The 15,849-nt window shown below is 40.2% G+C and overlaps 1 protein-coding gene across 3 annotated transcripts in view; it reads right to left on the bottom strand.

The window, feature by feature from the left end:
- Window positions 1–423: 423 nt before the first annotated feature.
- The window catches only part of SLC7A11 (solute carrier family 7 member 11), a 96,360-nt gene continuing 80,934 nt past the window's right edge, over window positions 424–15,849 (bottom strand). For all 3 annotated transcript variants that reach the window (XM_083520064.1, XM_083520063.1, XM_083520062.1), the window contains 6 exons: window positions 15,627–15,750; window positions 15,348–15,451; window positions 14,703–14,799; window positions 13,052–13,201; window positions 11,212–11,389; window positions 424–8,249 (listed from right to left, as the gene is read on the bottom strand). In XM_083520064.1, the coding sequence (XP_083376190.1) occupies window positions 8,182–8,249; window positions 11,212–11,389; window positions 13,052–13,201; window positions 14,703–14,799; window positions 15,348–15,451; window positions 15,627–15,750 (721 nt within the window). In that variant the 3' untranslated portion in view covers window positions 424–8,181. The remainder of the gene's footprint in view (window positions 8,250–11,211; window positions 11,390–13,051; window positions 13,202–14,702; window positions 14,800–15,347; window positions 15,452–15,626; window positions 15,751–15,849) is intronic.

Here is a 15,849-nt window from a genome sequence, read left to right on the forward strand (position 1 = left end):
ATTCGGCTTTGTAATTCGGAATTTATGTGATGTGATTTGATTTGATTGGTCGGTTAATAAAAATTATTTAAAAAAAAAAAGAAGAAGAAGGTTGTGCAGTTTGTAATTTCACTCCCCCTTTCCCTCCTCCATTCATTGGAACCACCATCTGAACTCTGAATGAGTATGAATGAGGAACAAATGGATATGTGACATTCAGAATGCTGGGCTCCTCCAGATGCCCTATTTGCTAACCATTCATCTTGATTTGCTTGCACAATGTTTATGGGGAGGTTAGATGATATCCAGTCTTTATTGAATAGCCTGTCATATTTGTTTGGTGAGGAGCTACACCACAATGAGTGCTCATCCTTATTTTCTTGCGTGTCAAGACCCTGAGCCCTCCCCCATTTTGTTGAATAATGAAACACATGGACACTAGTATTTTAGGTTAATGGGCTAAAAAGGCCACAACTTTATTGGTTACAGAATGTGAGTGGCATTGGCTTAGGCACTGGAATTGAACCAACTATATCTGATTCCTTCTGTGCCCTGCAGGTAGTCTAGTAAGGGTCAACCACCAGTAGGGGGAGCCCTGTTGATGTACATCGGGGGTCGGCAACCTGCGGCCCGTGGGCTGAAAGTGGCCCATGGGGGCAGTTTAGCCAGCCCACGAGACACCCCCGGACCGAGCCACCTGCTTGGTGAGTCCCCCCATGCTGTGCTAAACCGGCGTGGCACGGGAACTTGCTTCCACGGTGCCAGAAATCGTGTATGCGCAGACACTGAAAATCACGCACGTGCACGCAATCCGGCCCACTGAGAAATCTGCATGGGACGATGGGTCCAGGCAGGTAAAACCTTGCCAACTCCAATGTACATCAACTGAGAGCCCTAGCCCATACCCAGGCTTCAGAAGAGATCCACACCCCTGGATCCCTTTAATTGAATACCCTTAAAGAGGAGGGGCAGGTGATGGCTGCAACCTCCCATCACTTTCCCAACTTCAAAAAGTCTGCTTTTTTAAAGTGGATTCGTTATGCTTGGGAAACAGAACATTTTGATTGCAAAAACTTAAATTTCCCAATATGCGTTAGAAACCCTTCTGCAAAATATTGACAAAGCGCCCTTATTCATAAATCTGGCATTCATTCTGTACAAGAAATGAATGAAATAAATTGCCTCCATTTGTTCAGTTTTTAAAAATTTCTTATGAAATGAAACCCTGATTTTCAGTTGAATACCCGCTGCCAAATTTAGGCTTCCTTGTAGAAAGACTTATAGGATTCTACATAACTTCCTGGCAGACCTGTAGCAGATTTCTCTAAGGCCAAGGGAAAAAAGGAAGAGAAGAGTTTGTGTTGTGCTTATGGGGACAGTGCTCAGTAATTCACTATGCCTAAATACCACATAACAGTTCCTGGTGGCAACTGAATTTTAAAATATGAAGACTTTTTAATAGGCATTTTTATTTTTAGCAAAAATGCATTTCTGTATAACTTGTTTTAACTGTATACACGTATATACATATTTAACACATCAACAGTACAAGAGGAGCTCAATTAAAAGCTTTACAATGAGAAGATAAATATATTTCAATTTATTTTACATAATGTAAGTAGTGTACAACCAGAAACTGCTTTAGATGCATATATAGGTTCTCATCCATCCTTGTCATACTTTTAGGGCTTTCCCACACTTTTTGGAGGTATGTAGAGCTTTTGTTCAGGAATCTGGAATTGGCCTATCATGTTATTCTCTTCTGTACAATTAGAAGTAACAGCATCCCCTTCAGCACTATCTCCAAATTCATACAAAAATCAAACAAATCACCCAAAAAAGACCAATTTCTGCTCCTATAACTCTTATTCCAGCCACTTTGTCAGGTGTGTGGGTGTTTGAATAGCTGCTGGATGTTTTGAGCAGGCATCACTGCTAGCCATCAAACAGCAATGCAGTAAAACTTAATTGCATATTTATTAAAGTTATATGTCCAGGAAATGGGTCTAATAAGGGTCAAAAAGAGTGCTTCATCCATCTGTTGATTGAGGGAATGATGCTATTCTACACTTAGTTCAGGACAATTCCATGGCTATTTCATTACACTATTATATATTTACTTTTGATTGAAATTCATTTTGTTCCTGGTTTCCTACACCGCATCAGAGCTGTCCCTGAGGGATCCAGTCTTGCTTGCTTTTAAAAAGAGATGCCTGTACATGGTCCTATTTAAATTAAGATTCAAAGGGGGAAGGGAATGGACTGACATGGATTTCTCCAAAACTACAGGTGTATATCACCCGTTTCCAATAGCAAACAGATCCAGGAGCACATTAAAGGAACTGCAGAGCATCATGTTTGTAGGCCCTGTATGTGTCGCACACATTAGCCATGCACTCTTCTTTGACAACGATTGCAGACCAACATGTTTCTGCTTGGAATGCAAAGTCCTTAATATCAAGACTACAACAGTTTGAAGATCTCCAAGTTACTCTCATTTAGCAGAGACCACTCAAAAACAGCCTTCTTGTGACAATTTAACCCATTGCTGTTAGCATACAGCATCTGCCTCCACCTTCCAGTTCCTTACGATATGCATCTTCTCCAACCCAGAACTGCTACACCAGCGATGTGGCTAATCTGCTTGGCGATTCTCTACATCATGAGAAAATAGGAACAGGAACCCCACAGGATGTATCCAGTAATGAAAAGGCTTGTCAAGATTTCAAAGGAGAAATTGAAAAAGTGCAAACAAGGACAAGCCATCCGAATAGCAGCTCTCTGCTGTTAGAAAACATCTCTAGTGCTTGAAGTACTATAGTGCCATTTTAAATTAGTGGGTTAATCCTAGTTTGCTTTATTTCTCATAGGCACCAGCCCTATTCATATATTACTCGAGAGGGCACTCATGCTTTGAAGCAAGAACTAGAATATGTTTCCAGGCACATCCTTGATGTTGCATCCCTGGGCAACTTCACCCCTCCAGTGTCTTCACACTGAATGTGGTTCACTCCAAAGATTGTCTGGGTGTTGAGTATGGCTGCATAAGTCTTTTGTTCATGTGAAGCTTCTGTGCATTAACAGCTGCTTTTCATGACAAATGTGATGTGTGGAAATCAAAGGATGGTTAATGCAGGAACCTTACATTGTGGGTAGCAGCACCACTCCTGCTTCAAGCTGTAAATGCTATGAGTAACATGCGAATAGGGGCAATATGTCTGCAAAACTTACATTCTCCTTACAGCATGTTTTCCAGCTACAGGACCAACCGGGAAATTTAGTCACTACACTTCATTTTAGAAACACCGTATTTCATTGCGTTCAGTTTACAACATTTATAAGCAGTTCTATTTTCACTACAGACTTTTTAGATTTGTTTGCTTGGTATATTGAAAAGAGAATGTTGAGTACTTTTCACTTATCTGCCTTTGCATGAGAAGTTACCAATCAATAAGCATCCACTGCTTTGATTTGAAATCATAATTAAGCTAGGCAAAATGTGCTGTTGCCAATAATCCACAGCGTATTTTGGATCTCATTATATAATATAAAGGAATGACAGCAGATAGTTTATTACCTGCTAAAATTTCATCTCTTTCCCCACTCCCTTCCAACATCTTTCACTGGCTAAGCCAGTGACAGTGGGAAATTAAAGGTGTTTTTAAACAACAACCTAAACATCCCACTCCCAATGTAATAATTTTAAACTCAGAAATGAAAATATGAAACTCATGCAAACATTTAATAGAGAACATTAACCGACTGCCAAGGAAATTCTTGACCACTGCCCAACTACTTCTTTAAAACTGAGGAGCCTATCTCAGATTCTCAATATTAAACAAAACAGTCTCCAGCAATATGTCTGTTTTTCTTCAGATGCATTGAATATAAATGTAAAAGGCAAGAACTTGATTAATTAAGATGTTTAAGTTCCTCTTTAGAGATCAAGCATAATTTCTTCAAAGAAAATTAGTTCCAAACTGGCTATTGTTTGCAAAACTGGTCAGCTTTGCCCATTGGACAGTGAATAAGTCTTGTTGAATTCAGTAGGCTTTGCTTTTGAGTGCAGGTGCCTAGAATTGCACTACAAATGCCTATTAATAATGGAATGCATATGTAGTAATTAATTATTCTGGCCAAAGTTTATCATTTCCTTCTTAGGTTTATGTGATCTTAATCAGCCTTTTTATATTAGCAGCAAGGCTTTACACAGCTTTTGTAAATAAAAGAAGATTCAGTTGCTGAATTCTTACCAATTCCCATTGGATTACACCTGTATAAACAAAGTCAGAGTATATTCTATTACTCACTGTTGGTGAAACACAAATGGAGTAATAGCAGATATTTCTAGCTTTGCTCCTGACCAACACCTGCTCACTGTATCAGGCAGCTTAAAATCAATAGGCAGATGGTAAATGGAGATGGATAGAACTTTACAGCATTCGTCCTTCCCGCACTTATTCATGTAAGCAGGTCTACCAGATTGAGCTCTAAGGTATTGTTATGAATCCCTCTTGCTGTAGTGCTGCATGCTGGCATTTAATTAGGTCTGTACACATACTTGGGCTTTAACTAGATGTGGCTCTGCCACAAGGTTGTAAAGCAGGGAGTGATGTAAAGCAGAGGAGTAGCAAGTGGGTGAGGGGTCCCGAATCCTTGCCCTGCCTGCCACTTTAATCCCAACAACCCCACCAGCTAGCCACATTTCTCCTGGCAAGGCCCTTGAGGTTGATGGTAAGCTCAGCTGAAAGAAACAGGCAGAGGAGACTGGAGTTAAATCTAGCAGTGTGTGGAGGAACTTCTCCCACCCACAGTGCTTCCCCTTTAGATCACCTCTTCCACACCCTGTGTTATGGCTGTGGCACATCCCATGTTGTAAGGTAGCCTTTGCCAACCCTCCAGGTGTTTCCGACTGCCAAATCCCATCAGCCCCATCCTTCATGGCTATGCCAGATGGTGCTGATGAGAATTTCAGTAAGCCATCTGAATGGCACTGGGTTGTAAGACGTGTGTGTGTTACCAATCTCCAGGACCCCCAATGTGAGGATTTGTTTTATGTGCAACGTTGTTTACTCTCTTGGTTTTGTACAGCTATACATTTCTTTGCAACCCACTCCTCTTGTTTTATCACACAGAGGGTACCTCATTAATATAGCTCCGTATTGTTATGATTGTAAATATTCATGCAATGGAATTATTAATTAGAATAATAAGTCTCCTGTGTGCCTTTCTAAAAGTCACACTATTACTTTACAAATTATTCACTCTGTACAGAATGTGCACTTGCACAATTAATGAAGAAGGCAATTTCTCTAAGGACACAGAGCTTGTGAGGGTGCCACTAATCCTATTAAAAAGTGATGTCTATAACAGTTTTTCTTAATGTTATGCTTCCAAATGCAAAAAACAAAACAAAAAACCAAGAAACTTTGGAATAGAAGAACTCAACTGAATACTGTCAGCATAAGTAACATCAGTTTGTATAACTATTGCTTTCAAGTTAACCCTTGAGATTACTTATATGTGAAATAAATTGGAGAGGGAGGTTATTTTCTTCAAAACTAATCGCAAAGGAAGCATATTCTGTACTAGCTGGTCATTATAGGAACAACTGCTTAGAAATTGGTGCCTGTTTTTCTGATTTTCCTATTTCCTTTCTTTCATTTCCCCTGTATGTCAAAATTTTTGCCCAGGCAGGAACATTATGTGACCCATGAGAGCAGCAAAATACAATGGTGATGGGATAAAATCAGACCAAGTCTTTATTGATAGCAGCAGGCAGGGCAAGGGTTGACATGGCATTGGGTACCAGGATCAGTTCAGCATTGCCCAGTGAAGGCTCTGACCTGAGGGTGGGTAGGTGGGAAGCTCTCAAAGCAAACTGTTCCAGAGCTCCAGGGGAAGCAGCCTTATACAGGCTTTCCCCTCCCCTTTTCAGCAAGGGCTCATGGGGCAAGTTTTTCCCATGAGTCCATCACACATAGAGGATACTGGGCAAAACCTTCCCCAGTAAGAGCAGAACACAGACACTCTAAATAAATAATATTTAAATAAGAAAAACTACTATGATACAAATAAACTGGAATGATTTCCTAACTATAGGGGCTTGAGGAGCAGCAGAAGTTTGAGAAATGGTGTCCTTTAAATATACACACAAGCCAACTATTTAACTATAGTTCAAGTTAGGAATTTATGTTAACAAAAGACTGTTTTTAATATCAGCACAGTGGCTAACCGGATGCCAGTGGGAAGCCTACAGGCAGTGGATGATCACAACAGCACTCTCAATTTGTGTTTCACAGCAACTGGTATTAAGAAATACATTGTCTCCAATACTGAAGGTAATATACAGACATATTGACTAACACTTATTGACAGCCTGATATTCCATGACTTTGTATAATGCCATTTTAAAGCCATCCATGTCAGTCACCATCACATCGCTACAACTTTGGATTCCATATATGCTGTGTGAATAACTACTTCCTTCTTTCTCCTGTTGCCAGAAACCTATGACTATAAGCAAGATTACCAATGCAGAATAGCAACTTACTTTGCAACAGAGGTTTTAGTGAGAGGTTAACCTCTACTTCAAACCAAAGGCAAACAACATATGATGTTCAAGATGAATATTTAAATATTAATACTTTTGCAATAGGAAGTTAGGAAATGTTTGAGTTTGGAGGAAGAATTTTCTTTGATTTCAGTTGATAACTTGGGACTAAAGTTTACAAGATATAGGGTGGGACAAAAGTTACACAAGAAAACACCAAGACTTGTGTGTGCAAAGTGAGTAGTGGGTTTGTCTGTGTGCTTCTTGTTCAAAGAAAAGTAAAACCATACAACATGTCACCAGCTACTCCTTAATTCTGTGCTGAGTTTCAAAAACAGTTGGCCATTTGGCTTTTGTCCATAGCAAACAGAATTCCAAAGCTGTCTGAGGCATACACCATTCATTACTTGGTTCTTAAGCTTCTGGGCATAATTCCCAAATTTCCAGACTGGAAATAACCAAAGTTTTGGTAGCTGTCATTTTTAAAAGAAACTGTTAAAACTGGGAAATAATCCATATGCCTAATGAAAGCATTTGTTCTTAAGATGCTTTATCACAAACACAGGGAAGATGCTAACCTCCCTTATGGTCCAACCCTATAAGCTTCTGTGCTTTTAAGTATTAGGCAGAAGGACAGCTGCATTGAAGCAACACAGGTTTTGCTACTGGGCTAGTGGGATGAGATAGGGCATGGTAGGACTGAGGCTAGGATTGGAGACAATAGGCTCTATCTTCTTAAAGGCTTTCCAGTCATCAATAAAGTGTTGCCAATAATTCAGCTGAATCAGCACAATCCAGTGTATCCAATATAATGTGTTTGTGCTGATTTGCAGCTGAGAAACAGTACAGCACCCTGCCCAAGTGACCTCGTGCAGGATGCTGCTGTGGCTGTGTCGGCACCGTTCATTCAGAGAGTGTTTTTCTGTAAATACATTGCTAGGTTCATCTAAAGTAGGAGTAAGGAAAGTGGTGCCCTTCCAACAGGGTTGAACTCCAGATCCCACCCACCAAAGCAAACATGGTCAATGGTCAGGGATTATGAGAGTTGTAGTTCAACAACATATGGAAGGCATCACATTAGCTACTCCTGGTATAAAAGAACAGGATGCCCATCCATATCAGCAAGAACTAAAAAGGTAAATAGAGTGTACATAGTTTTGAACTTGGTAGTGTTCTCAATGAAACAAAAACAGATATTAACAAGGGATGGAGTAATTTTGCACTCACATTTTTTTACTCCTTTCTTTCTTTAGGCCCAAAACACACAATACAGACATTATCACTCTTGTTTTTTTTAGCTATCTTGAACATTTTTAAACAAATGTTCATTTACACTACAGTACAAATCATCATGTTAAAAACTGATCCCTTCCCTTGTATGATAAAGGGAATTTCAGATTACATTGACTCTATTCTCATAGGAGAGCATACACTTTGTTCCACAAAGGTTCCATAGCTTCTCCTTTCAAGAATGTGGCCTGAGTCCACAGTACCAGATAACCACACATAAAAATACTGACACTATAAAACAGTTCCCTCCACAGTTCATTATTTCTCCATGTTGCCTAGGAAGGTGAACACATACACATTTCCTTGACTGATGAAGAAGCTGGTTGCTTGGCCTCTCTGCTGCTTTCAGTTGCAGAAGATCATGATGTGGCACTCCCCTCTGATGGAACAACTTCCAAGATGATTTGCAATGTTAACGTTGTCTTGTCTATAAAGGACAAAAATAGAGGAGATTTTTTGAAAGGTTCTATGAAAGGCCATTTGTAAGATTAATCTTGCATGCAACAGAGGGTTGGATCTCTGGACTAACAGTGCAATCTTAACCATGTCTACTCAGAAGTTGAATCCTACTAAATTCAATGGGGTTTATTTCCAAAGAAATTGAGGTTAGGATTGCAGCCTAAATTAGATGAATTTAGGCTCCCATTGATTTCAGTGGCACATTTGAATTTACTTGCTCCATTGATTTCAATGGGACTTAAAGTAAACTAACTTAAGTCCAGTTCTCACAGAATGCTAAGCCAAACCTTAGTTTAGCATGAACATAAAAAATTGTAGGCTCCTGGAGAGCAGACTTAGGTCACTTTATTTGTCCTCCAGTACTACTGCAGCTGCACTAGTAAAGGTAAAGGGTAAAGGGACCCCGACCATTAGGTCCACTCTGGGTTGCGGCGCTCATCTCGTTTTACTGGCTGGGTCATGTGGCCAGCATAACTAAGCTGCTTCTGACAAACCAGAGCAGCACACGGAACCACCGTTTACCTTCCCTCCAGAGCAGTACCTATTTATCTACTTGCACTTCGTTCTTTTGAACTGCTAGGTTGGCAGGAGCAGGGACCGAGCAACGGGAGCTCGCTCCATCACGGGGATTCGAACTGCCAACCTTCTGATCGGCAAGCCCAAGAGGCTCAGTAGTTTAACCCACAGCACCACTACTATGAGCTAAACTATAGCTCACATGTTATCCAAACCCAGGTTCACCCAGGTCTTTGGATGCAACTCAGTGTAACATTATATTGTAACATTATATTAGCTTGCTAGAACATGGTCAACGTGCAGTCAATCTTCTAGTCACTGAGATAGAAAAGCATACAATTCATCTAGTACCAAACTACATTTAACAAAGCATTGCATATTTAAGTAAACAATAACCATTATATTTCAATTAAAAATGATTACATAGTTTAACAAATTACAGTTCTCCAGGCATTAATCATATACGGCGAAATACACTAATATCTGTAAATATTATCTTAGCCAGGTTTGCAATGCATGTCTGTATCACTTACAGGTATTTGTATTTTCTCGTGCCAGAGAAAACAATAGGCTTCTTTTTAAGAGCTCAAAGAATCAGCTGCATTGCCACAGCAAGCAGAAATCAAGTCTCTCCAGTAACTGCCTAGAAGGGAATGTTTTCTTTTTGCTCGCATAAAATGGTTCAATACTGGCATCCTGTGGCCACACTGATTCATAAAAATATGATCCAAAAGCTTTGGAAATGTTGACTATCGAGTGAAAGATATTGCTTCCATTGCCTTATTCTCAGACAGAGAAAAATAAACTGCTATAGGCATCAGTTTTAATAGCAGGAAAGATTCCTACAGAATGTCATGTGCATTTTTATTTTATATTCCTTTTACTCATGGCACTGTTTTTAAGTGATCTAATTTTATCATGGTTAAGAAGACAGATCATTATTCTCAAATCTGCACTGTAGAGTCAAATTATTTCACAAATTCTAATGCTGATTTCACTGATAACTATTTTGCTGTGTTCTGCTGCTAAGCTACAAGTGGAATTACAGTGGTACCTCAGGTTAAATATGCTTCAGGTTACATATGCTTCAGGTTACAGACTCCACTAACCCAGAAATATTACCTCGGGTTAAGAACTTTTGCGGCAGCAGCGGGAGGCCCCATTAGTTAAAGTGGTGCTTCAGGTTAAGAACAGTTTCAGGTTAAGAACGGACCTCCAGAACGAATTAAGTACGTAACCAGAGGTACCACTGTATCTACCTTATAAGATTCTTGTCCTGCTTTTATGTAATTAGATAATTGAAAAAATCCAGTACACCTTGAAGTAGTGCAGTAAATTGAAAGTAGAAAAGTTCATTTTTTCAAGTCAAGTCGTGAGAAGGCTGCCAACTTCAGAAGAAACTCTGTTATACTAGCACATACACTTAAAACAAAAGCAAACTTTGTGTTTTCAGTATAGGGATGGCTAATTTGATTCTGGGTGAGAAAGAAAAACAGGCTGAGTGTGGATTTTTTACAGGTGAAAAGTGCCTTTGAGAAATGGTGGCTGACACTTGCCTTTTGCCTTGCTGGGAATCACAAGCAGGGAAAGTGCTACTGCATTCAGGTCTTTCTTGTGGGTTTCCCATAGGCATCAGGCTGACCACTGTGAGAACAGGGTGCTCCACTATGGGCCATTGGACTAATTCAGCAGGTTCTTCTTATGCTTAAGTAAAATTAATACTTATTTTTTGTGGTGCTATCTTTAGCACCTAGGTTTGGGTCATAAATCAGCCCTGAATTTGCACAAATTACTTGTGGTATTTAGTACTAATCATGGAAATATTGGCTGCTGTTGACATCTCCTAGTAGTTGATCAATACTGATCAGAGATTAATTGCATTTGCTTTACAGCTGAACAGCTCTCTTTAACATGGATCAAACACAACCAAAATTCTGATGTCAATACACGGGACAATGACAGAAACAAACTGGGTCAAAGTAGGCTATTGGGGATGGGGGGATATGGTTCTCTCACTATATGTTCTTTTCCAAGCAGATAGAGATAGTCCATGATAAGTGCCAGTAAGGTAAAATAAAAGTTCAATATCATTTACTGCTTGACCAGAGAGCATGGCCCCATGGCTTTTGTTAGATATATCCTTACTTAGGGAATTTGAGGGGAGATTCAGTAATTTGAAACAGCTTTTGTTCAAAGAGTAATACTTCAAGTATTGAGTTCTACTGGTACAGAATAACTGCTTAATAAATTGACATTTACATAAAAAATAATGAGGTAGATGCCTTACTGTGGCGATGAAACTAGTGGATACAAAGCCTCCCAAAAAAATTAAAACTTGCAGTTTTCAGAGTTACTGTATGGTCTAAAGCTGAATGTACAACAAAGAGAATGATTTCCTATTGGCGTTTACTCACCTAACAGCCGTCTAAACCACGTTGGCTTCTTGTCCCATATGATAAAGAGGTAGTAGGCAGGGACGCCAGTCAGTGTAATTGCAAAGCCAATGCCAGTATTGACAGGGTCAGCATAAAGTGATAGTGCAACCATGAAGAGGCAGGTGAAAGAAAACAGAGCAGGAATAAAGAGCGGCACCTGGAACACACACCAAAAGACGTTATTGCAATACCCTGACCTTGGCTATTGAATGACGCTGGTATTTAATGTTCCATGAAATATAAATCGGATAAAACACAGGGGCACACTGCAAGTCTCATAGAAATACAGGTGTTCAGGACAGGCACTGCAAATACAAGTAGCTAAAGAGAGCAAATTAAATGCACTTTTATGTAATAGGCATCCCAACAGCTGCTTAATTACCCACTCAGACAAACACTACATTGCTATGCACAGTCTTTAAATTGGAAGTCTTGTAAATGCATTTTCTAGTACCGACTCCCTTTCTCAAGCTTCTATTGGAGTAGAAGGCAGGAGCAACTGCAGCAAAGATGGCGCCTTTTGTAATTGCTCATTAGAATCAATTTTACAATGAAGGAAGGTGCCTAGGTTACGGGCTGCCTTTTAAAACCATTAAGTACATATTGATTTTCTTTCCCAAGTACAATAAATAACCTGGCAAGAGACTGCCAAATTAAATATCATTTTGGACATGGGCATTGATGGCTGATAGCATTATGCAGCCATCATAAACTTGGGAAAATATGTGCTTCTGTCATCACAACTGATAACATAATCTGAGATGATTTTAAAATCAAGAAAATGCTACAATATGAGTAACAGCTTCGGTTTCCAACAGCGATGCCTGTCACAACCACAAAAACCAATTAACAATAAAATCCAAGTAAACCGTCAAAAAATCCAAGCCAAAATTTAATTGGGGCGGAGGGGGATAGCAACAGCGAGGAACAACATAAAACTATCATCCATCAAATGCTCAGAGCAGTAAGGCAGTTTTAAGTTGGTGTTGGACTACAGGAGCTACCATTTGGCAAACTGAGGCAACTGCCTCAGGCAACGGATGTGGAGGGGTGGCAGACTGCAACTCCCAGTGGCTTGTTTTTTGCCTCTGCTGGCCTGGATGATGCAGCAACTGCCCAGCAAGGCTCTCTGACTCCACCTCCTTCCTCTCTGACTCTCATAGGAAGGACCAAGGCGATCTTTCCACAAAGCAAAGCATTCTGGGTAGGGTGGCTGTGATATTACTAGTGCTGCCCCTGCAGTTTGCTGCAGCAGGGACAAATGATGTCTAGAATTAGAGGAGCAGTGGCAAAGCCAGTCTCACAGCCATGCTTCCCAGAATGCTCCACTTTGAGGAAGCACCCTTTTAGACCTTCCTAGCGCAAGGCTGGGAGAGAGGAGGTGGGGCGCTTCGCTAGCGCTAGCAGTGATGCTAGAGCAACAGGGAAATTAACGTTGCTGAGGAAATAAATGAGAGTGGGAGCAGTGCTGCTATTGCCATGAAAAGGAGGGGGAGCGAGGAACACAGCAGTAGTGATGGCTAAGGTGTTGGAATCTCTTGCACCCGCCCTGGTTAGTGCCAAATAAATATTTTTGTGAAGGCATTGCTCAACAACGGTACCACAGCTGACCTAGCCTTATTCCTGGTCGCCACCCACTGAACCTCTGAAAAGACCCAGAAAAAGACCTTAGAAGTCGATCTCATAGAATGCACAAGTTTGTATAGAAGTAAGTGTGTGACTACAAAATATATTTTCCATTAAAATGCCTATGGGGGAGAGGAGGCACACATGGTATAAACATGGCATTTATGTAAAACAGTGGTATTCCTGAGGTTACCTTGAAAGGACGAGGCATCTCAGGGCGCTTATATCGGAGGTAAATCATCCCAGCAACTGCCACGCCTATAAAAAGCCACCGGGCAAAACTGAGGAAGTTCAAGAGGCTGTAGAGATCACTGGAGAAGAGCATGATCATTGTCAGAGGGTGCTGCAAAATAGATTAAAAGGAGAAGTGTGCTTTATTGCCCAAACTGTTATTGCCGTATTTCCTTATATTAACATTGTGGTGCCCCCATAGTTCTTAGCACACTACATCAGGTGTGGGGAACTTCCAGCCCTTCTTCGCCTACTAGTGGTCCAATTTGACCCACAAAGCCTTTTTCCCAAAATCATGCCCACCTGCCCATCAGCAAACCCAACTCATTATGCCAGCTGATGGGTGGGAGGACAAAGTTAAATCCTGTGTTGGGTAGGTTACCAAAAAATTTGATTCAGTACAGTGGAAGCTTGGTTCTCAAATGCCTTGGTACCTGAACATTTCAGCTCCCAAACACTGAAAGCCCAGAAGTAAATGTTCCAGTTTTTGAACGTTTTTCAGAAGCCAAACGTCCAATGTGGCTGTCAGCTATTGTTTCCAGGGCGCCTTTGCCAATCAGAACCTGTGCCTTGATTTTTGAACGTTTTGGAAGTCAAACGGACTTCCAGAATGGATTACATTTGATAACCAAGGTACCATTATATTTAAAAACAGTTAAAACAATTTACCTTAACAGGAATTGGGCGGGTACTGAAAAAAACATATCTCATATGTCAATGGCTAAGGTAAAGAAGTGTGCCTTTAGCATTCGCTGAAAGCTATATAGTGATTTGTGGAGAGGGAATTCAACAATCTTGGGGCTGCCCCCGAGAATGCCCTCTCCTAGGCTACAAATTATGTGATTTAGAAAGCAGCATTGTTTCTATTGTTCCTGCTGTGAGGATGTTTCTGTGATAAAGATGACACAGATAATGGAAAATTCAGAATCACAACCATATGAATTCCACATGAATTGCATTGTAAAAATCCACATGTCATCTTACTTCAACAGGACCAGAGGAGATAAATATGTTTATTTGGGAATCGGCGTTATTGTTTCTAAAGAACTTGTATCCAAGCCAGTACACCAAGGAGTATAGCTTTGGATTCTCCAAAACAAAAATATGAAAAAATCATAGAAATCCGAAAACAAACATTATTTTATAACCTGGAACCACTGCCCTGAAGGCAGGTGGCAATACCAATCTATCTATTACTGTTGTTTGCATTTTCTCTGCAAGATACCTGTAATGTGACTTCAGGGTCTTACCAGAGAGTACACTAGTGTGTAGCTTTTATGTAGAATTTTATTACTCTGCATCCCTATCTAGGAAGATTCATTCCATTGAGAGGAGCTTAGCTAATCACTCTCTTTCAACCTTTCAAATAAAACATAATGAGGTGTGATTTAGGCACCAGCCAGCGAGAGTTAAATGCAACTAACAGAGAGTCAAAAGGAGGAGTCTCTAGAATAGATCACCTCTGCAATTACTTTCCACCCCTCACATGCGTATAATGTATGAGATAGAAATAAATAACTGAGATTCAAGAAGTATTTAAATGGCATTTGAATCCTCCAGTGCAGATTCATGCCATGCAGCCTTGTACAGGGACATTTGTTTATAGGAATTACCAAAACAATGACAGCTGGTAAAGGAGTGTGCTTGCGAACATGAATCATGGACAGAATCTCAGGAAGGTGACCCTCGCGGGATGCGACGTAGAACATCCTGGTGGGAAAATAAATTTGGACAGCTTTTAAAGACACTCATTACCAAGATGAATGGAAGCAACTCACTAGAGGTGTAGAACACATTCAAAGTTATCCTCAGCAGTGCTGGTTTTTTTACTATGCAAGACAAGCATCAGAAGTTCTGATGTAAAAGAAATTTAGAAGCCCGGGAAATCAGCATGAACATTTCTACCTTCAGCCACTCTTAGTCAGTCTTCAAAAACAAGGGCCAGTTAACATTGCTTCAGTTTTCTTTTCTCTCCTTTTGTGCTAAGCCACTATCACTGCAATATTACAGCAAACAGAAATTGCTGTTTAAATTCCATTGAAATGAATGGGAAGTGTGCAAGATTATAGCTGTATTCTTGCCCTGCCTCTATACATTTCACTGAATTGTATTCAGTGGTATTGAAGCAAAGGAGAGGAAAATTCACTGCAAACTAATGCCATTATTTAATGTTGATTTTCCCCCTTTGAAGTAATATTCCCAGTTTGCATGCTAAATCCAAATTTTATGGCTTTACCCTCACCCCACATTTGACTCACCTGGAGACAGCAAAGATCCCACCATTCATAGATCCGAAGCAAGAGAGTGCAACAAAAATTGGGACAGCCAAGGAAAAACTTCCCAGTAAACGTTCAGCAAAAGTCTGCCAAAAGAGAGGGAAAGATGTATCAACTTAATTGGTAGAATTCCTCAATATCTTCTCCCATTCTTCAGTTTTAAGGACTTCATTCATTCAGTAAACTCTGTTTTCCATCATGATCAAGAAACTTATTCTGAAAACTTTACTCATTTGCATGATACATTCTACTATGACTTACCACTGCCACTGCTTGGGAAGCTAGCAGATCCTCAGGACTAATAGTTGTAAAATAGGCCACGTTGGTTAACACATAGCCAACTGTGACAATAACCATTGATGTGCAAATGGCAAGCGGTACATTTCTGAAAGACAGAAAGAAATTTACTGTTATCCATCTGCAATCCAAAACTGAAGCAATCTGGTTGGCAAATATATGTTGACATATATATGTATATGACATA

The sequence above is a fragment of the Podarcis liolepis genome (assembly GCF_965112155.1).
Source record: "Podarcis liolepis genome assembly, chromosome: 9".
Classification (NCBI taxonomy): Eukaryota; Metazoa; Chordata; class Lepidosauria; order Squamata; family Lacertidae; genus Podarcis; species Podarcis liolepis.